The following is a 22,623-nucleotide window of genomic DNA, read 5'->3' on the forward strand; positions in this document are numbered from 1 at the left end:
AATAACCACATGGCCACCATATTGGAGCACATACCTGCAGACTCACACTTTCTAGGTACTATAAATGAAGCTGGAATAACTTCAGTTGGCTCTGGTAGCTGCAGTAGAACAGAATCAATTGACATGTCTCTGCAAGTATCTCCTGGATCCTACCTTGACCTTCATTCCTGAGCACAAGTTCCCCAAAGTCAATATAGTCATCCTCCTTATGAGCAAGGATGCCCGTACTGACCTCTTTTCACATGCCAGGCACTGTTCTAAGCACTTTTATGTATGAATTCCCTTAAACCTGTGAGATAGGTACAGATTATCCCTACTGAACAGACGACGAAACTATGCATGGAAAGGTTAAATAAATAATCTACCAAAAAGCGTATCACTCATTCCTGGCGCAACCAGGATTTGAACCCAAGCACTGTGGCTCCAGAGCCTGTCACTTTTAACAATGACACTTTTAAAAGGCTGAGAGTAAAGCACTTTGTAAATATTAAGTTTTTGTTTCTTGGGGGAAAAGAGCCAATACTTTTGGTGTTTCCAGACCTCTTTTTTAGGGCCCTAAGGTTCCCAAGATGCTTCCACTTAGAATTCTAAGCAGAAGAACTTACACATCTCAAGAAACTGAGAAACAGACTCTTTTTTCTATATTAAGATCCCACCCAAAGAATAATCAAGTAGAAGCCATAACAAATAGACATGGTTCTGTGACAGTCTCTCAGTCTCTTCACTTTAGGAAATGAAGGCACTCCTTACCCTGCGAGTGGGCAGGAAAGGGTGGCTCTTCACTGAAGGAGACCCACTCTGACTGGTGGGTGGCAATCACATGGTCCAAAGTCGTCATGCTAAAAAGGCACTGATCATCTTCACACTGCTGACCTCAGGTGAACCCCAGAATACTGTCTGGGGTGGGCTGGGGTAGGGGTACTACGGTAGACTTGGGTCCAGGGTCTGTTATAGGTGGCTTGCCAAGGGCAGTACTCAGAATGTAGACAGATCAGCCCCTCTTGCCGTTGGTTAATCTGCCAAGCAGAAATCTGTTTAACAAACAAACAAAAAGGTTAAAAGGATAACCATCACATTATACCGCATCCACACAGGTTTTTAGCACTGCCCACAAGAAGGTTTGGGGTGGTTTCCAACTTGCCTTACTTCTCTCTTTTCCTGTCATACTCTCACCTTTTATACTAAAATATCTGCCTTTAGCATAAAGGTCTCTAGATAAGCCTTCATATCACACTTGTAAATAATTACACAAATTTCAGCAATTAGATTCTCTAATTTCCCTAACTATTGTATTTTAGAAATAATGTCATCTATAATACTATCATTATAAAACAAATATTAAAACTTTTCAAAATGCTTTCACTTTCTCTTATCAGATGGCAAAATAAAAGCAAGTTCTTTTCTGTTAAATTAGTACAGTTTCTTGCCATAGGCAGGTAACTCTTTGCAAGCCTGATTAAAATCTTTGGCAGAAACCCCACAATCTCCAGATGGTATCACCAAGCATGGTTTACCAATCAAGGAAAATACAAATGAAGTAATCTTGTTCATTTGGAGTAAGAGGATAAGGAATATCTGTGCTAGTGAAAAATGTGAGTTAGAGAAACATTTTCAATCTAGGCCTATTTAAATTAGTATATAATGGTCTAGCCTTTGCTCCCACTGCAATGACGTTCTAAGAATACTGAAAGATTCTTGATTGACATAATTTTGTTTATGCTATTAATATCTTTTTACAACCTGAATCTAGCTCTTGATCTAATGATGAATTAATAAAATCTGAATTTATGTAAAATTAATGTGCTTCCACAAAAGAGCTGCTATACATCTTAAACAATATCAGTTCTTTTTTTTTTTTTTTTTTTTTTTTTTTTTTTTTTTTTTTTTTTTTTTTTTTTTTTTTTTTTTTTTGAGTCGGAGTTTCACTCTTGTTACCCAGGCTGGAGTGCAATGGCACGATCTCAGCTCACCACAACCTCTGCCTCCTGGGTTCAGGCAATTCTCCTGCCTCAACCTCCTGAGTAACTGGGATTACAGGCATGCGCTACCATGCCCAGCAAATGTTTTGTATTTTTAGTAGAGATGGGGTTTCACCATGTTGACCAGGATGGTCTCGATCTCTTGACCTCGTGACCCACCCGCCTCGGCCTCCCACAGTGCTGGGATTACAGGCTTGAGCCACCGCGCCCGGCAATATCAGTTCTTATTAACTGAATACACATAATATTCAGATAGTTTCTAGAACAACTTAACTCGTAGCCTTCCCATTGGTGCACAATGAAAACTTTAGGAAACTTTACTACAGGTTATCATCTCCAGAAAACAATCTACACATGGCAAAACAGTAGAAACATTAACAGCTTTTCTTTTTTGGTGTTTAAAACAATCAGTTTTGGCACATGATGCTTCCTAAAAGCAACTAATGTTTATATAGAATTTATAATTTTCAGAAACACATTTTCATACCATACTTCATTTGATTCAATAGCCATTTTGTTAAGTAGGACACATAATACTATGATTCTTCCATGGATAAAGAAATTTGGGCTGAGAAAAATTAAGTGACTTATCTAACACTTTTAGTGTTTCTAGGCCCTTTTGGTACTCTAAGGTTCTTAAAATGCTTCCTTCAGGCTTCTAAGTGGAAGAGTTTACAAATCTCAGCACAGTGGTTAACAGACTTTTTTCATAATAAGATCTCACCCAAAGTAATCAAGTAGAAGCCATAACAAGCAGTTGTGTTAGATGCACCATACTAAGAAGTGATAGATCCAACCCTTAAGCCCAGGTCTTCTACAGCCAAAACACTCTTACCCTATGGTCACAGCCACAAAAAAGTACAATAGAATACAGAATATATAGACCAGCACCCAACTTAAGTTGTTTACAAATATCAATTACAATGGAACTGTAATGAAATGTCCTGGGAAACTCCCTCCGTGAAAGTTTGCCAGGATACCCCATATAAAGAATGGAAAGCCCAGAAGACTCTTCTCCAAGTTCGTCTCCTAAGATCCTTGCCAACCACAGGACCAGACATATGCAAATAGCCTGGACAGTGCAGGTATCCCAAACCAGATCTTACCAGAGGGCAGCGCAGAGTTCACAGGCACATAGAGCTGATTCCCATGGGCTTCTGCCTATGACGCCTTTCTCAAGCCCTGTCAAATGTGTGTTACCCAATGTAGTAATGGCTGTGTGCCAAGATAAGGCAATAAAATTGAAGAGTCAGATTCCTGCTCTCTCAATGACAGCAGAATAAAAAACAGCCCCACTGCACCCTCCAAAAAAAAAAACCACAATACAAGTCCGTATGCTGACACATGCAGTGTCATCACTCAGTGGGGGAAACATCCTGGTGATCCCGTGATGATGAACCCAGCAAAATTCTAACTGGGGTAAAGAAGGGAACAGGAGAGGAAGGTGAAGGTAAGGGGAAAATATCTAAAAATTTTAAACTAGAAGTTTTAAAGACCAATAACTTCAGGTGTTATGAGAAAACTGAGGCCCAAAGAAATCAGGTGCACCAGCAGAGATTGTGATCATGGGCCCAGGAGTTAGGCTGCCTGGATTTCAGTCCTATACAGTCTTGGACTCATAATTCAACTTCTTCAAGCTTCAGTTCACCCTTGTACAGCAAGAATAATAAAACTCACTCCATAATTCTGAGGATTAAATGAGATCATGTATACCAAGTACTCAGGACTGGATGCAATAAACCCTCTGTAACAATGACAATGAAAACAGCAGGTGACCTTACAGAGGGCTTACTGTGCCCCAGGCTCCATTCCAAACCCTTTGTAAATATTAGCCATTGCCATCACTGTTGCTTTTGTTAAATAACTCGCCCAAGGTTGCACAACTTGTTCACAGAAGCCTTGGGACGAGAATGCAGTTCCTGAAACCACCCAATTTCTGTCATTTGCACATTCCGGTTTTAGTCATTGTTCAAGAAGTTCTCAATGCTAAGTAGAGTCCTGTGCCCAGCAACAGGACCCAGAAGGCAGATTCCAAATCCTCTTCATTATAGATATAGGTGCAGTCTTGCCAAGGAACCAAGACCATTCCTCAGACTGTATGAATGAAAAAAGAGCCCTAAAGATTTATCTATCCTTCCTTCACTTGTCCCAGACCAGACATGGGCTGGTGACAGATAATGAGTAGTCCCAATGAAGACTAGTGGAACAAATTTATCACATGCAAACCTCTTATCATATTCCACACGATAAGTCCATATAACGGATTTTAGGTATTTGCCACAGAAGAACCACAACCAATAAGCTGTAAGAAATTAGGCCTTGAGCCGGGCGCGGTGGCTCAAGCCTGTAATCCCAGCACTTTGGGAGGCCGAGGCGGGTGGATCACGAGGTCAAGAGATCAAGACCATCCTGATCAACATGATGAAACCCCGTCTCTACTAAAAATACAAAAATTAGCTGGGCATGGTGGCGCGTGCCTGTAATCCCAGTTACTCAGGAGGTTGAGGCAGGAGAATTGCCTGAACCTAGGAGGCGGAGGTTGTGGTGAGCCGAGATCGCGCCATTGCACTCCAGCCTGGGTAACAAGAGTGAAACTCTGTCTCAAAAAAAATAAATAAATAAATCAGACCTTGAAAAGTGCTGTGCTAGCAGCTGGAAACCCACAGAAGAACTCAATAATTGTGAGGTTAAGTTCATACTGGAATTAGTTTCTTGGTAAAAACCTCACCCCATTTTTAGAATGTGAATCATAAAATGAGGTTTAGAATCACCACAAGTGAGTGGTGACTCAGTAACAGCAGCAGGACTGACCAAGAGATACTAAAAATTTCAATAAAGTCTTGGAGTTGCCATTTCAGAGAGCTACTTCTTTCTCAGCATTGCTTATACACAAACATTTGTAGAAGGGAGAATGCAATTGTCTGATAAGATGGGGGTCATAGAATTAGTTTTGTCTTATGACAGTCCTCTAATACGCTTTCATGAGACCTACATGTCTGGAAATGTATCAGTTACCCTTGAGATGGCAACCCTCAAGCAGCTTCCAATACCAGCTGAGGAGCTGAAGATGCACAAAACAGCAAATACAAGTCCAACTGCCCCAGCTACTAAGGACATGCTGGAAGTGACAAGGTTTAGCCACGGGGAGATCTCCGAGGGCTGGAACCATATGGGAGGACTGGGTGGGTTTCTGAGATCTGAAGGATGTCCTTGATTCTGGACCAACAGAGGGACAAGTGAGGATGGCCTCTGGACAGAGGATCACCACAGTGGCATTAGCAATCAGAAGCAGACCTTAACAAGGCATGTTTCTGTCTGAACAAGCCTCTGTCTGTTGAGAGCAGAAGTATCTACTGGGAAATATGGAGTGAAGGGATTGATTGACCTTAAAAGCTAAGATGAGTTCAAGGGGAAATGAGAAGCTGTGGGAGGCTTAAGAGCAGAGAGTGACTCAAGAAGTGTGCTTAGGGAGGTCAGCCTTCCTCAGACAGTGCTGGGCAGGGGCGTGGTGATGAAATTTTTCAGCCACCAGTACCTCTGGTATGTTTCACATAGTTGGGGGCCAGAGTCATCAGGAACAGGTACTCTGTTCTGCCCATTCTAGGGCCTGAGGGTGCAGAGAAGAACAAAACAGCATCACTGCCCTCAAGCAGCTGTCAATTGCAGCGAGATAGCTCAGGGAGATACTGCAGGGAGACAGCGACCTAAAACAATAACCTCTGCTCTCTAACCTCTTCTGACACCTTAGTCACCAAAAGCAGGATAGCAACAGGTGAGAGTGTTAAGAGACTTCTGAGAGCTTCAGCCACAGGTGGTCCCGAGCTGTACCCTAAACTGGAAAGGAGGGCTCTGAACAGAAGAGCTGTGGGCCACAGACACTTAGGAAGGGGGAGCAGAAATGGTATGTCTAGTCCACGGTGAGTTACATTCTGTTCACCTGAAGAGGGTTGGAGTGGTGTCAAAAGCCCTGGAAAAGAAGCTCTAAGTTTCAGAACGAGTTCAAGTTCTTGAGCCTACCCTCTCCATTCCCACTGTCAATGCCTTGGCTCAGCCTCTCATCATCGCTCACACAGACAGTTAACGAGTCTCCAACCTGTCTCCCTGCCTTTGGTATCACCCGCTCCAACCTATTATCCAACCTATTATGCTAGAGTTGTCTTCCTAAAACCTGAAAATGGCTATGCCACAGTTCTGCTTACAAATCCTCAAAGACTCTTCACAGGATAAAGTGAAGCATGAGAAATGAACAAAGGATTCCTGAGAGCAGAGGCTTCATCTGTGCTTAGCACCGAACATAGTGCCTGGCACATGTTAGCAGCTCAACGAAAACTGTATAAATGCAGGCACTTTGTCAGTCTGGCCCCGATCCACCTCTCTAATCTCATGTACAATTCTCTCCTCTTGTGAACCCTATATTCCTGATGAACTAAGTTATTTGAAAGACTGTGTTTTTGAATATACTTTGTCCTATTTGATCAATTATTCATATCTTTTTTTTTTTTTTTTTTTTTTTTTTTTTTTTTTTTTTTTTTTTTTTTTTTTTTTGAGTTTCGCTCTTGTTACCCAGGCTGGAGTGCAATGGCGCAATATCGGCTCACCGCAACCTCCGCCTCCCGGGTTCAGGCAATTCTCCTGCCTTAGCCTCCTGAGTAGCTGGGATTACAGGCACGCGCCACCATGCCCGGCTAATTTTTTTGTATTTTCAGTAGAGACGGGGTTTCACCATTTTGACCACGATGGTCTCGATCTCTTGACCTCGTGATCCACCCACCTCGGCCTCCCAAAGTGCTGGGATTACAGGTGTGAGTCACCGCGCCCGGCCAATTATTCATATCTTTATTAATTTAATACATGATTAAATGTTATCTTTGGGATACATTTTCCCTACATTTTTATTTCATGAGATCCTGCTCACCTTCAAGTCTCAGCCCAATCATTATCTCAGGCTTGGTTCAACAAGCATTTATGCCAAGTGGCAATCACTAAATGCAAAGATAAAGGACACAAATTATTTTGCCATAAAACCTTTATAATGTGCATGCTCATTATTTTTTACTCACTCAATATCCAAAACTCCTTTATCCCTCCTGGCAATTAATCCAGGCTTTGTCAATGGATGCTAGAATATTAAGGGAATGCTAAAAGGTACAAGGGCCTTGAAGACATGCAAGGTGCACATGAACAATGGAAACTTGATGTAAACCCAGAAGCAGGAACAACCCAATTCCATGGCAACAGTAACAAGTGCAGCATCCTAACCAGACCCACGGTGTGACTCTGGCTCTTTTCACTGCTGGCTAGGTCCTGTGGTTCCTATCTATTTTCCAAGTCACATTTCAGTCATCTGTCAATCCAATGAGCTGTTTGTTTAATACTTTTAATAGACTCCTTTCCTGCTAATATTAGCCAAAATTACTTTCTGTTGCTTGCAACCAAGAACTCTGACCTATGGTGGTATGCCTCAACTTCCAGTAAGTAAAGTACCATACTTCCCACTTGTCCCTTATCCCCCATATCTTCTGAATGCTGATACTACCTTAACCTATACTCATTTACCAAATTATAATGAAATTATTTGCTACTGTGGCTATATGAGGAAAGGGGCTGGATATTTTGCTTACTGATATCTTTAACTCTTAGAATAGGGTATGGCTGGCCAGGCATGGTGGCACATGCCTGTAATCCCAGCACTTTGGGATGCTGAGGCAGGTGCATCACGAGGTCACGAGTTCAAGACCAGCCTGGCCAAGATGGTGAAACTCCGCCTCTACCAAAAATACAAAAATTAGCTGGGTGTGTTGGTGGGTGCCTGTAATGCCAACTACTCAGGAGGTTGAGATAGGAGAATTGCTTACAAGATTGCGCACTGCACTCTAACCTGGGTGACAGAGTGAGACTCCATCTCAAAAAAAAAAAAAAAAAAAATAGGGCATGGCTTTTAGTAAATGTTGGTTGAGTAAACAGCTGAATGAATGAATGAATGAATTTAACATACACTAGGTAGCCTCTTCAGCTCTTTTGAGATGTTAGTAAATGTTTTAGGAAGGCTAAACTCTGTGTAAACTAGCTTCTAAACTAGCTTCGGAGAAAATCTGGATATAGGGAAATACGTTTACTCTCCTTCCTCTTTGATCTAAAATTATATCATCCAATTCCAATACAGTAGACACCAGAAACAAGGACTACTGATATGTCACTGATCCAAGTGAGTTTTTCCTTAAGTGTAAAATATATACCAGATTTTAAAGAGTATAAAAATGTGTAAAATATCTAATAATTTTATACTGATTTCATGTTAACATGCTATCCTGGATGTATTAGCTTAAGTAAAACATACTGTTAAAATTAATTTCACCTGTTTCTGTTAACTTTTAAAAATGAAATTATTAAAAAATTAAAATCATACATACGTAGCTCATGCTATATTTCTTCCCTTTTTAATTGAGACAGGATCTCACTCTTGCTCAGGCTGGAGTACAAGAGCATCATCACAGTTCACTACAGCCTCGGCCTCTGCAGGCTCAGGTGATCCTCCCACCTCAGCCTCCTGAGTAGCTGGGTCTGTAAGTGCACACCAACAAATCCAGCTAATTAAAAAAGAAAATTCTGTACGGACAGGGTCTCACAAAGGTGCCCAGGCTGGTCTCAAATTCCTAGGCTCAAGCAATCCTCCCAAAGCCTCACAAAAGTGCTGGGATTACAGGCGCGAGCTACTGCACCCGGCCTCATGGCATATTCCTATTGAACAGCATTGCTCTAAACTAGTCCATTTTTTAATTTCATCCTTGATTTTGAAGACTATTTTTCACAAGAGATAGAACTTTTCCTTCAGTATTTTGGTTTTGGTCTGAATGCTTCTAGTGAGCAGCTGACTGTATGTAATTACCTATGCTTATATAATGTGTCTTTTCCTCTAATGGCTTTCAAGATTTTCTTTTTATCTTTTATTTTCAACAACTGACTATAGTGTTTGGATGTAGTTTTCTTAGAACTCATTTTACTCTAAGTTAGTGGAGTCACTTTTTCATTAAATTTGGAAAAACTGAGTATTTCTTCAAATGTGTTTTTCTGCCCCTTTTCCATCTCTTCTGTTCATCTGTCCTTGGGTTCACTGACTCTTGCTATTCTCATCTCCATCCTCCCAGAAGCTTATCCTGTGAATTTCCTATCTTAGTTATTCAGCTTTTCCATTTTAGAATTTTCTTTTATACCCTCTATTTCTCTAGTGAGATGCCTTATGTATTCACATGCATTGTGACAATATTTTCCTTTAGTTCTTTGAACATATTTATAATGGCTGCTTTAAAGGCTTTGTCTGCTAAATCCAACCTTTGGACTATTTGGGATTAATTTCTACTGATTTTTTTTTTCTTTTTTTGCATACCTAATAATTGTTGGTGATACACCAAAGACCGTCTGGATTTGACTTTCCCCTGCAGAGTAATGATTTTTGTTCCAGCAGGCAGTTTGACCATGCACTACTCACCTAGAGTGTCTATAAAGCTTGGTCTTTTACTTCATTGAGCTAATTTGTTTCCCAAGGCCTCTAATTGCTATAGAAGTAGATTTCTAAACTCTGTCTCCCCTGCAGATCTTAACAGGGTATGATGGTTAATACTGAGTGTCAACTTCATTGGACTGACGGACGCAAAGTATTGTTCCCAGGTGTGTCGGTAAGGGTGTTGCCAAAGGAGATTAATATTTGAGTCAGTGGAATGGGTGGGCACCATCTAATCAGCTGCTGGTATGGCTAGAATAAAGCAGGCAGAAGAAAGTGGAATGACCAATGACCAGACTTGCCGAGTCTTTTAGCCGTCATCTTTCTCCCATGCTCAATGCTTCCTGCCCTCAAACAGCAGACTCCAAGTACTTCAGCTCTTGGACTTACACACGTGATTTGCCAAGGGCTCCTGGGCCTTTGGCCACAGACTGAAGGCAGCACTGCCAGCTTCCCTACTTTTGAGGTTTGGGGACTCTGACTGGTTTCCTTGGTCCTCAGCTTGCAGACAGCCTATTGTGGGACTTCACCTTGTGATCAGTACTCCTTAATAAACTCCCCTTCATATATACATCTATCCTATTAATACATCTATCCTATCCTTTAGAGAACCCTGACTAATACACAGGGCTTGGTTCTAGGTTTTGTTAGTGTAGGTTTAAAGTAAATCTTACTCTAGAGCAGGGGCTGGCAAACTACAGCCACAGCCTAAGTCTGGCCCTCTGCCTTTTTTGATAAAGTTGTATTATCTGGCCGGGCGCGGTGGCGCAAGCCTGTAATCCCAGCACTTTGGGAGGCCGAGGCGGGTGGATCACGAGGTCAAGAGATCGAGACCATCCTGGTCAACATGGTGAAACCCCGTCTCTACTAAAACGACAAAAAAAAATTAGCTGGGCATGGTGGCGCGTGCCTGTAATCCCAGCTACTCAGGAGGCTGAGGCAGGAGAATTGCCTGAACCCAGGAGGCGGAGGTTGCGGTGAGCCGAGATCGCATACCACCGCCCTCCAGACCGGGCAACACGGTGAGATTGTCTCAAAAAAAAAAAAAAGTTGTATTATCAGTATATTTACCAGCCACACCCATTAGTTTACATATTGTCTATGGCTGCTTTTGCTCTACAATAGCAGAGTTGAGTAGCTGTGACAGATACTGTATGGCTCACAGGGACTGAAATAATTAGTGGTCAATAATAATAACTACTGGCCATTTATAGAAAAAAATTTACAGACTCTCCTTGAGAGCATGGTCCTCACCCCTAAGACACAGGCTTTCCGTATCTTTGCTGATGCTTGGGATGTTAATAAGACATTAAGGAGCTCTTTATACTATGACTGGGCTAGACCACCAATGTCCCCCAGTATTGTCTGATGACTAGTATCTTTGTCCCATTCTCAATCCTGAAGCAGCCACTCTATTAAGCTCTGTATGGTTTCAGTGTGTACATGTGCACTCCAGGCTGGCCAAGGGTTCTCTGGGTATACCCAGACATATTTCTGCTTCTGTCTCTCCATCCCCATGCACTCTGCTCTCTGGTGCCCTGTCCTGCAGATTCCAGCTGCTTCAATTGCCCCAAACTCTGATCTCTGTTTTCTTAGCTCAGCAGGACTGCTGTGCTTGGCTTAGACTCCAGCTGACAATGCCGCAGTCAGGAAACTCTTCCCTGGAAAAGAGCCAAAGTGAGTGTCCGGCTCACCTCAGGACAGAAAATCTTGTGCTGCCTGTTGACTGAAGCCTGAAAACAGTTGCCTCAGAGATGTTGTTGTTTTGTGGTTTTCACTGCAGAAGGGCTAGTTACCAATTATAACCAGAACTGGAAGTCCTTGCCTGGAACGTTACTTTCTGACTTATGTTTACTTTTAAAATGAGACTAGTTCAGATCATGTAAATAAAGATCATTTCATACCAGTGTCCTAAAAATTAATTAGAAGTTTTATAGAAATTTTATAAATCATATGAGAATAAAAAGAAGGTTTCATTCAGCCATATAGATTAATTCCATTGCTCCTGAGCTGGGACAATGTTTTATTTTGTTAGCTTAGCTATGCTACATAATACAAAAACATTACTTGTGCCTGGTTAGTGATCCAAAAGCAGTTGTTAAACCTTTGGCCATCTTCCCCGTCTACCTCTTTTTCACAGGTATTCAGCTAGGCAGCGTCTTTGAAAATCTCCATATATACTTTTGGGTTTGAGGCTGCTGGCAACCACTGTCCAGCCATCTGTTTGGGGTTTATGCAGAAACATTGTAAACTAGATCCTAGTGTCAATTCCAAACCCACAAGTAAGGCCTCAATTTTCTCTTTAATCAAGGACAAGCCTCTAAAGGTCAAATCAAAAGCTAGCAAGAAAGGAAGAATGGGAAAAAGCAGACTACGTGAATTCTATATATTTCTTTACAGCGTTCTTCCAAAGCAAGACATCCAGCTACCTTATTGAGCATCTAATATGCACTCAGAATTGTGCACAGCACGACACAAGATAATATCAAACTTTCATACATTGACATCTGTGACACAGTGGACTACAGGAGCCACAGAAGTTGAATCAGAAAGTTGAAGGAACGATGCTGCTTGTTTCATACGTTCTTAGAACAAAGAGAAGCCCGGAAGTCCCATGACCCTGTGAGAAAGACTAAATCAGATTAAGGACTTGAACACTGTTTCTCTTCCCTTTCCTTCTTCCACATTCTTTTTTCTTGATGAGGGATGCAAATTCTCATTAATAAAACCTGAACAGAATTCACTGAAGAACACACACACACAAGACACATACATATACATACACACAAATATTAATTCACAGGTATCCTGATGCTCCTAAAAGAGAAAATGAGTTGAGTGATCCTGGTTGTTTGCTCTTATTATTAACTTTTTTAAAAATTTCATTCTTTTAATTAAATATTTCATTTTTAAAAAGCAAAAGGAGACCAACCAATCTTTTTCCAATTTCCATTGGAAACTGGGGAACAGAATGAACACCTTAGCCTCAAACCAAACATATATGAGAAAGAATTCTAAAACAAACAAATGTCTTACTTTGACCACAGTTAGCATCCATCTGTGATTGTCCGTAAGTGAACTCCCTCTTCTTTTTGTCTTACAATCAGACAAAGCATAATCTCCTAATCCCAGGAGCCTTCCCTTCTCTAAAGTCATATTACTTGGGTGTATGGATACATGTATGTGAGTGTATACATATTTATGTACATGCATACCTATATATGTATATCCCAAGGTTATAATTCCAAAATACTCTATTATGTGATTTTCCTCCAAAATAAACAATCCCCATGGCTCTGCTGTCTAACAATTCCATGGCCCTACATACAGAGTCAAGCCTCTAAGTTACACTTGGCTTGAAAAACAGGTTAGGCATTGCCTCTGATCTTTGGTGCACTCCTGAGGCAGTGACCTTGAATGACATCCCCAGGAACCTGAGCAGTGTGTCACATTAGTGAATAGCTCTGGCAGGAGGTCAGGCTTTAAAGTTTGCAAAACATTTTCCAGTTCCTTGAACTCTTAGAAGGTACTGGCTTACTCCATCTGGGTAAATTCATCTTGGTTTAACTCCATTTCTTATCTTTTTTTGAACTGAGAATACTAATATTTTGCCTGTGTGACAGTGGGGAGGTGATGTGGATAATTTCTTCTCATCTGTATTTTAGAGCCATACATAAATTAGATGCGCTTTACAATTCATCTAATTTCAGAGAAGATAAAATGTTTTTTAAGGCCAGGCACAGTGGCTCACACTTGTAATCCTGGCACTTTGGGAGGCCGAGGAGGGCAGATCACTTGAGGTCAGAAGTTCATGACCAGAATGGCCAACATGGTGAAACCCCATTTCTACTAAGAACACAAAAACTAGCCAGGAGTGGTGGTGCATGCCGTAATCCCAGCTACTAGGGAGGCTGAGGCAGAAGAATCACTTGAACCCAAAAGGTGGAGGTTGCAGTGAGCCAAGACTGGGGCACTGCACTCCAGCCTGGATGAAAGAGCAAGACTCCATCTCAGAAAATTCCTGTATTATACACACACACACACACAGATACAGACACACACAAAATATATGTATGTATAGATATATTTAAATATATCTATACATACATATATACATATATATTCAAATATATCTATATTTATATATTTAAATATATCTATACATACATATATTTCTTAGAATCAATGAAATACAGTATTATTTTTTACCAGTTGCCAAAAATTAAAATTAATATATAGTTCCAGAATGCAAAGAACTTCATAGCTTATTTCAATTCATTTTTACAGTAACCCTGAGATACGGAAAGCAAATATTTCTCTCACTTGATAAAGTAACTGGCTCAGAGAGACTCTGTGACTAGATCAAGGTCACATATCTAACCATGCCCCAGAATTGGGACAGAATTACAGATCTCCTGACTCTATAAATTCTGCACTTGTTCCACAACAGCACATTCTGCCTTCCAGAAACGAGGTATAAGTGACAGTGTTCACTGTATCACCAGCATCCATTTCTTCTCATCATCCTGGTTTAAGCCAATCACATAATTCCTATTCCTGCTTTCTTAGCTTCACCTAGAGGTGACAACTTCACCAAGTTCTAGTTAGTTAGACATAAATGGAGAAATACAGTTCTAAAAAGTATTTTTTGTCTTGGTTTTGTTTTGCTATCCCAGTGAAGAAGACAGATGTAGTTCATGCAGCTCTGATCCTTCCCACTTTCTCTTTTTTCCTTTCTTGAATGTGGTCATATTGGAGCTACAATAATCACAAGAAGGATGGGCTCAGAGAATAACAGTCATTGGCCCAGATGTCACTGAATCACTGAACTGGTATCAACAATCATTCATTTCGCTATTTTTTTATGTGAAAAATTCTATTTTTGCTTAAGCCATTATAATTAGACTTTCTGATGCATGCAGATAAATGTAACTCTAACAGAAAAAAAAGAAGGGATCAATGTGGTAGGCAGAATCCTAAAATGACCCATATCTGAGCGCTGGTATTACTCTTGTGGTTATGTCATATTGCATGGCAAAATAGATTTTACAGATGCAATTAAGGTTACTACTCAATTGACCTTAAGACAGGGAGATTATCCAAGTGAGCCAAATCTAATTAATGAGCTCTTTAAATGGGGACTTCAATCCTGCAACCACAAGCAACTGAACTCAGCCAACAGCAGGCCATAGCCTGAAGGGGACCCTGAGTTCCAGTGAGAAGACCACCGGCCAACCCTTGATTTCAACCCTGAGCAGGGAACCCATTCAGACTGTGCCAGACTTCTGACCTAACAAACAGTGAGGTTTCAACACCCATTTTGTGGTCCTGTGATACACAGTAACAGAAGACCAATACATAAACCAAGAACATCTCTGACTGTCAATGAGTTTGTGAAAGAAAAAGAGAGTATAACAGTAAAAGATGGGAGAAGAATTTACTCCAGAGCTTAAAATCTTGGGAGTCTAGCCAAAGCCTTCTTTAAATCATTTCCCAATATGGATAAGGGACTGAACTTCAACTAAAATCAACTGTTATCCATAGTAAGGAATAAATCAAAAACAATGCAAAACAGCAGAAAATACGAAATTATACATGTAGCACTCTGAAACATACTAAACGGGTATCTCTTTCCAAAAGGTTTAATTTCTTTTTTTCTGCCTTTTTTTTTTTTTTTTGCCTTGCTTGAAAGGTCTGCCTGCCTTTCTGTACTTTGAAACATACTACAAGGGTATTCTCTCTCCAGAAGGTTTAATTTCTTTTTTTCTGTCTAGCTTATTCAGGCCACTGCAAAATTAGGTTGCCTTTTCAGAGACATGGGGCAAGGCTGGAAAAGTGGTCATTTTTAGTGGAGAAAGTTAAGGAAACTTTTGGGGTATGTTCCCTTTCAACATCAGGAGGCCAGTGGCAATTCAGCCAGTTTTCTGAAGCATAAGTGATCATTACATGCCAGTGATTCTTCTTAACAGTGAGGGATGTTAACAGTTTAGAATGTTTTGAAGGTAGGATGAGGGTCGAGTGGGGAAAAAAAGAAGGAAAGGAAAAGTAGAACAGATTGTGGCATCATCTCTCACATTCCTTCCTTAAACAGGAAATTTATTAATTCATCCCACAAGTGGTTAGCAAATAACAGCTAGATGTTCAAACAGAAGTAAATGACAGCTAGGTGCAGTGGCTCACGCGTAATCCAAACACTTTGGGAAGTCAAGGTGGTTGGATCACCTGAGATCAGGAGTTTGAGACCAACCTGACCAACATGTTGAAATTCTGCCTCTACTGAAAGTACAAAAATTAGCCAGGTGTGATGGTATGCACCTGTAATCCTAGTTACTCTGGAGGCTGAGGCAGGAGAACTGCTTGAACCCAGGAGGCAGAGGTTGCAGTAAGCCAAGATTGGGTCATTGCACTTCAGCCTGGCAACAAGAGTGAAACTCCACCTCAAACAAAAAAGAAAGAAAGAAAGAAATGAGATAGATATAGACCCTGCCTTCAAGGAGCTTACATCACGAGAGAAAAGGAAGTATGAAACAAGTCAACCAAAAACAAAAGACTGACAAATTTATAGTTAAGACAAGGGAATAACAAGGATCTTATCCTATATAGTGACAGAAGATGTCTCTGAAGAAGTGACACTTCACTAGCATCTCAAGGATAAGAAGAAGCCAACCACGACGGGATGAAAAGTGAAGAGAATTCAAGGTAAAGGGAACCAAAAACACAAACAGTCTGAGATGAGAAAAACAAATAAAGAAATCAAGAAAAAATTTACCTGGGAATGCAAGTAGGCAAGAGGCATGAGATGGTGTAAAGGTCATGAGTTTTTAGAACTAAAAGGTCTTGTGATTCAGGTTAAGATGTTTAACTTTTATTCCAAGCATAATGAGAAGTCACTGAATAAGTTTAAAGAGGAGCAACAAAATGTGATTTGCCTTTTTAGAAACTCAGCAAAGAAGAGAATGGAAAGGGAAAGACTGGAATTAAAGTGAACGATACGGAGGCTGTCAGAACAGTTGAGAGAAGAGATGATGGTGGCCTGAAACAACCTAGGTATCCAATGATGAGCGGGATGGACAAGCAAAATGTAGTATATACATGCAATGAAACATCACTTGACCTTAAGAAAGAAAATTCTGGCCGGGCGCGGTGGCTCAAGCCTGTAATCCCAGCACTGTGGGAGGCCGAGGCGGGTGGATCACGAGGTCAAGAGATCGAGACCATCCTGGTCAACATGGTGAAACCCCGTCTCTACTAAAAATACAAAAAATTAGCTGGGCATGGTGGTGCGTGCCTGTAATCCCAGCTACTAAGGAGGCTGGGGCAGGAGAATTGCCTGAACCCAGGAGGCGGAGGTTGCGGTGAGCCGAGATCGCGCCATTGCACTCCAGCCTGGGTAACAAGAGCGAAACTCCGTCTCAAAAAAAAAAAAAAAAAAAAGAAAGAAAATTCTAATGTATGCTACAACATGAATGAACCTCGAGGACACCTTGCTAAGTGAAATAAGCCAGTTACAAAATGACAAATACTATATGATTCCATTTATATGAAGTACTTAGAGTAGTCAGATAAACAGAAACAGAAAGTAGAATGGTGGTTGCCAAGGGTCTGGCAAGGCAGAGGAGTTAGTGTTTAACAGGTACAAAGTTTCACTTGTGCAAGATAAAAAGAGTTCTGGAGATAGATGTGGTAATAGTTGCAGCAAAAGAACGCAATGCCACTGAATTGTACTCTTAAAAACAGTTAAGATGGTCCATTCTATAGTTGTAATTTAACAGAATTTTAAAAATTAAAAAAAAAAAAATTAAATGACCACGCAAGCTGAAACCATGCAAAGTAGTCTTTGCAAAGGGGAAAATACAATTGTTTTGTGACCTTTAAAACTTTCTGTCGAAAGGCTGTCTTCTTCCTCTTCCGGGGACGTTGTGTGCAGGCACTCAGAATGGTCCAGCATTTGACATACCGACGTAGGCTTTCCTACAATACCGCCTCTAACAAAACTAGGCTGTCCCAGACCCCTGGTAATAGAATTGTTTACCTTTATACCAAGAAGGTTGGGAAAGCACCAAAATCAGCATGTGGTGTGTGCCCAGGCAGGCTTCGAGGGGTTCGTGCCGTAAGACCTAAAGTTCTTATGAGATTGTCTAAAACAAAGAAACATGTCACCAGGGCCTATGGTGGTTCCATGTGTGCTAAATGTGTTCGTGACAGGATCAAGCGTGCTTTCCTTATTGAGGAGCAGAAAATCGTTGTGAAAGTGTTGAAGGCGCAAGCAGAGAGTCAGAAAGCTAAATAAAAAATGAAACTTTGAGTAATAAAAATGAAAAAAAAAAAACAAAAAAACTTTCTGTCAAGCATTAAAAGCTTTCTTACTGGTGTAATTTAAAATATTAGCAACATTTAATCAAACATTAAAAGCATTCTTACTATTGGAATTTAAAATACTAGCAACATTGAGAACAAAGTGGTTTATTTCTTTATAAAGAAAAAAAAGATGGTGATGGCCAGAGTCTGGATGAAACAACGGAAATGAAGAGAAAGAGACATGATCTGAGATATATTTCAGAGATAGGGTCTACCAGACTTACTGATGGATGTCACATGGGAGGAGGGGCAGGGGTGGAACTTCTGGAATTCTGCTGGAGGACAGGGTGGGTGATAATGCCAATGACCGAGGTAGAGAGAGTTAGGATCTGGGAGTAAATAAGCATTTCTTTTAAAATACGATACATTTGGGGTGCTCATTAGACATCCAAGAGAGATGTCAACTAGGTGCTTGGACTTTTGAGTTTGAAGCTTGAGGTTAGAGATACAAATCAGGACATCATCATTAGACAGAATGGATCCAGTTATCTAGGAAGAAGCTGTAGCAAAAGAAAAGAAGTGGCCAGTGCTCTCACATGCCAGGGCAATGTGGATGCTCACACATAAAAAGCTCCATCCAAGTTTTAGAACCCCATGACTCCAAATGGACAGAGAACATGGTGGAGTCCCAGATAGGGAGTGCCTCTGTGCCCTGCTCAATACAAGAGCGTATAAGAGTTAGAGGTCCTGGACCAAGCAGCCCACTCTCTATCTGGCCATGTGGAAACAGAAGAGTTTAAAATGGAGCTTTTCTCCATGAGATTCTTTGAATCCTAAATTTAAAAAAAAATGAAGATATTGCCAAATAACTCAGTAAATATAGGAACAAATATCCTCCACGATAACTCTGCCACTAGGCGAGAAGGTGCCAGGCATGATATAACAAGAGCAGGAATTTCCTGATACTGCAGGCCATTTAATATTGATTAAAAGAGTAATTATTAAATGAGATAATGCAAATTATTAAGATAATGATTTTATTACTTCATTTAATAATGTGGGTGAGAATGCTTGGTGGACTGATGTGGGTGAGGACTCTTGGTGGGCTGCAGAGTGTTATTTCAAAGGTAAGGTCTGCTCATTGTTGTCCATCAATTGGCAGAATGTGGAAAGGGGCTAAGGGCCCTGGGAACAAAGTCAGGTGTTTTGGAGACTCTCCTGGGACCACCAATCCTTCTTCTCCATGGCTGGTTGGGGACACAAAGGCAGAGAGAAGGGAAGCAGCTAGACTGGCTCTTGCTTTGCTGACAGTGATGCCAATGACCTGTCTCCTACCACCCCTGCCCTGGACCCAAGCTCTGTTCATAACAGACTCACTTTTGCCATCCTATAGATGAGGTACATTACCTCCTTTGTTCCTCTAATCAACCTTATGAGGTAGGTACTATTATTACTAAGACCAGCATTTCAGAGATGACAAAAGCTGAGGCCAGAGAGGTTACATAACGCGCTCACGGTCAGAGAGTAGGAAAGAGTAGTCTGGGATTCTAACTAAAATCTTTCTGATGCCTGAGACTCTTCACAGACAATTCATTGGCTCATTCATTCAATCAACCAAGACCAATTAAGAGCCCCTAACGGGCCAAGCCCTGACACTCTGATAGATGTTAGGGATACATAAATAATTAATCCAGATTCCAGAAAGGCCAATTAGCCAATGATTTCATACTCACAAAGAACTTCAAATATGACACCCAAAGGATTGATACGAAATGTGTCTCCTACAACCTTAAATTCATGTCCCATTATCAGATCACTCTGCATGCAGAGTTCAATAAATATCTTTTGTAACTCCAATAGCTGCCTTGCACATTGCAAAATTATATTACATTGTGGGTTTTCTATGTATGTGATTATACATTTAAGGTTTTAATTTGGTCAAATCAGAGAAGAAAATATATCCAAGCCGGGCACGGTGGCTCAGGCCTGTAATCCCAGCACTTTGGGAGGCCGAGGCAGGTGGATCACCTGAGGTTGGGAGCTCGAGATCAGCCTGACTAACATGGTGAAACCCCCTCTCTACTAAAAATACAAAAATTAGCTGGGCATTGTGGCTCATACCTGTAATCCCAGCTACTCGGGGAGCTGAGGCAGAAGAATTGCTTGAAACTAGGAGGTAGAGATTGCAGTGAGCCGAGATCATGCCATTGCACTCCAGCCTGGGTAACAAAGCAAAACTCCATCTCAAAAATATATATATATCTCTAAAAAATCATAGTATTTTTCTAATCCTGTCTTGGAGCTGCTTCAGTTTTTAATATTCTGGGAACTCAGAAAAAGCAAAGAACATAGGTCTTTCTCCACCACCTCTGAGAGGCCCTGAACTTCAATGACAGCACAGGTTACTAAGGAGCATGACCAAAGGTCAGGGGCAGGGTGTGGAGAGTCCAGAGAGGCTTCTTGGAAGAGGCTGTGTTTAACCTGAGTCTTAGGGGGATGCCTAGCACACTGATTCAGAGCACAAGCTCTTCAGGCAGCAGGCCAAATCCCCCATTGTTAACTCTAGCCATGGAACATCTCTGTCTCTGAAATGCTCTAAGCCTGAGTTTCATTTGGAAGCATCTACATCAGAGATTCTGCAAGATGAAAAAAGATGCTGCCGGCAAATCTTTTCATGAATAATAAGCACTCAGTCAATGCTATCTATTACCATTGTTATTTCTACCCATAAAGATTGAGTAGGCGTTAGCCTGGTGAAGAGAGAAGACAAGAACTTGCTGATTTCATTCCTGTGGTCATGGCATTCAGGAAGTCAAACTGCAAAGAAGGAGGAGAGGTTAGAAATTTGGGGAAAAAAGGAAACAGTGGTGTGAGCCTCAGCCTGAGAACCTCGCTGGCTCAATGCGAGGCATCAGTTGGTCTGGAAATGAGAAGTGAGAGAAGGTACCAGAGGCAGGGTGACCACAGTGGACGACTTCAGGGACCATTCCTATGGTCATCTATGTGAGCCACGCCCACAAAGACTGTGTACCACACAGCCTGTGCAGTGGAAGGTGGCAACCTGCCTGTCTGGGTGCCCCACAGGCCTCTGAACAGAAGACACTGCTGCTATAAGCATCAGCCAAGGTATCCTATACTGGTGTGGCCAAGTCATCAGGGCCATTACAGTCAACAGGAGGCAGCACTGTGACCAGAGCTATGACCAACCTCTTTGGGCCATATGAAAACCATATCCAAGGGAGTCCAGTTGTGACATGAGAATTTGGTTTTATACTAATGTATCAGGATAGCTGCAGGCACACAAAACCTTTATTTTTAAAGCTCCTGCCAACATTCTCTATACCAAGAATAACAATGATTAGAGGAAAACAGAGCTCTAGGTCACAGATCTCAAGCTTAGTGGGTGGCTCTACGATGAAGTCAGCCAATGCAGATTTGTCTAGAAAAACACAGGGCTTTATTCCCCAGGTAGATGACGCAGAGGAAAAACTATTTCCCCCTTCCTCTTTTGTAAAAAGCAAACTTTCCTTCTGGGTTGAACTGCCAACTCCCTTCAACTTGTTCCTATCAAGGAACAGGCGGACTCAGTGATGCTCCATCCCTTGCATGCTCATACTCCCATGGCACTGTGTTGCACAACTCCAGGAGGCGCCATTCACACACGATGCAATATAAACCACGTGCTCTTATCTGACGCTGCCCCTAGAGCTATTCACCCACCCGCTCTGCAACAGTGCATGCCCTCCCACATCACCATCCACACTGCAGAAAAGCAAAGAAATGGGCCAGACGCAGTGGCTCATGCCTATAATCCCAGCATTTTGGGAGGCCAAGGTGGCGGATCACAAGGCCAGGAGTTCAAGAACAGCCTGGTCAAGATGGTGAAATCCTATCTCTACTAAAAATATAAAAATTAGCTTGGCATGGTGGCGGGTACCTGTAATCCCAGCTACTCAGGAGTCTGAGGCAGAGAATCGCATGAACCCGGGAGGCAGAGATTGCAGTGAGCTGAGTTCAAGCCACTGCACTCCAGCCTGGGCGACAGAGCAAGACTCTGCCTCAAAAAAAAAAAGAAAAGAAAAGAAATGTTGAATGTTCAGGAGAAAACCTTGACCAGGCAAAAAGGTGAAAGTAGAGAAAACACCTATAGCCATAGGAATCCTTGGACTTGTTCTTTACTCAACAGAATAGAAGAAACAACAGTGATAGGAAACAGCAATTCAACTTGGGTGATAGAATAGTAGTGCCACAGTAGCTGAGATAAGGGCAGAGAAGACCTCAATATAAACCCTAAGGAAACTAGAAGTGGTCCCTTAAACTGTGCAATTAATTGGAGACAGGACAGAAAATAAGTTTTTGGGATGTGTTGAGATGCAAAGACTGTGAAAATGTAAATTTGGTGCCTAGAGAAAAATTACAGGCAAAAATTGAGATTTTAGAGTCACCCAAGAAAGTACAATGTATGTAGCCAAGAGAATGAATAGGTTATCAAGAGGGGAAGTAAAAAGACAGAAGCAAATGACTGACTCTTGGAGCATGTCTACATATGGGAGTGAGGCTGGGAAGGGGGAAGTTACGCCCTCAGGTGACAAAGCCAGACAGACAGAGAGAGAGGAAAAAAACAGAGGGCTTCAGGTCATGATGGCAGGAAGGAATTTTTAAAAAGAAGTAAGTTTTCTCTAGTGTCAAATGCTGAAGAGAGATGTAAAGGGCCTTGGGTGGTTCCAGGTCAACATGGTGAAACCCCGTCTCTACTAAAAATACAAAAAATTAGCTGGGCATGGTGGCACATGCCTGTAATCCCAGCTACTCAGGAGGCTGAGGCAGGAGAATTGCCTGAACCCAGGA

At 41.5% G+C, this 22,623-nt stretch overlaps 2 protein-coding genes across 8 annotated transcripts in view; one reads left to right on the forward strand and one right to left on the reverse strand.

The window, feature by feature from the left end:
* Positions 1–22,623, reverse strand: part of STON2 (stonin 2) — a 174,537-nt gene that overhangs the window by 132,791 nt on the left and 19,123 nt on the right. For 4 of the 7 annotated variants that reach the window (XR_001818360.2, XM_037730451.1, XM_017505942.2 and 1 more), the window contains exons 1-2: positions 3,086–3,160; positions 751–1,031 (exon numbers count right to left, since the gene is read on the reverse strand). Coding sequence is in view for 6 of the 7 variants with exons in the window: in XM_037730451.1 (XP_037586379.1) it covers positions 751–838 (88 nt within the window). In the remaining variant the exon portion in view is untranslated. Of the gene's footprint in view, positions 1–750; positions 1,032–3,085; positions 3,161–22,623 lie in introns of those variants that run through there. The other 3 variants (XM_037730452.1, XM_017505940.2, XM_017505944.2) reach the window with 2 other exon arrangements.
* LOC108287503 (60S ribosomal protein L34-like) lies at positions 17,380–17,798 on the forward strand. The gene has a single exon (XM_037730455.1). It carries the CDS (start codon positions 17,414–17,416, stop codon positions 17,765–17,767), a length of 354 nt encoding a protein of 117 aa, XP_037586383.1. The 5' UTR covers positions 17,380–17,413; the 3' UTR covers positions 17,768–17,798.

This window comes from Cebus imitator, unplaced genomic scaffold (assembly GCF_001604975.1).
Source record: "Cebus imitator isolate Cc_AM_T3 unplaced genomic scaffold, Cebus_imitator-1.0 Scaffold345, whole genome shotgun sequence".
NCBI classification, from domain to species: Eukaryota; Metazoa; Chordata; class Mammalia; order Primates; family Cebidae; genus Cebus; species Cebus imitator.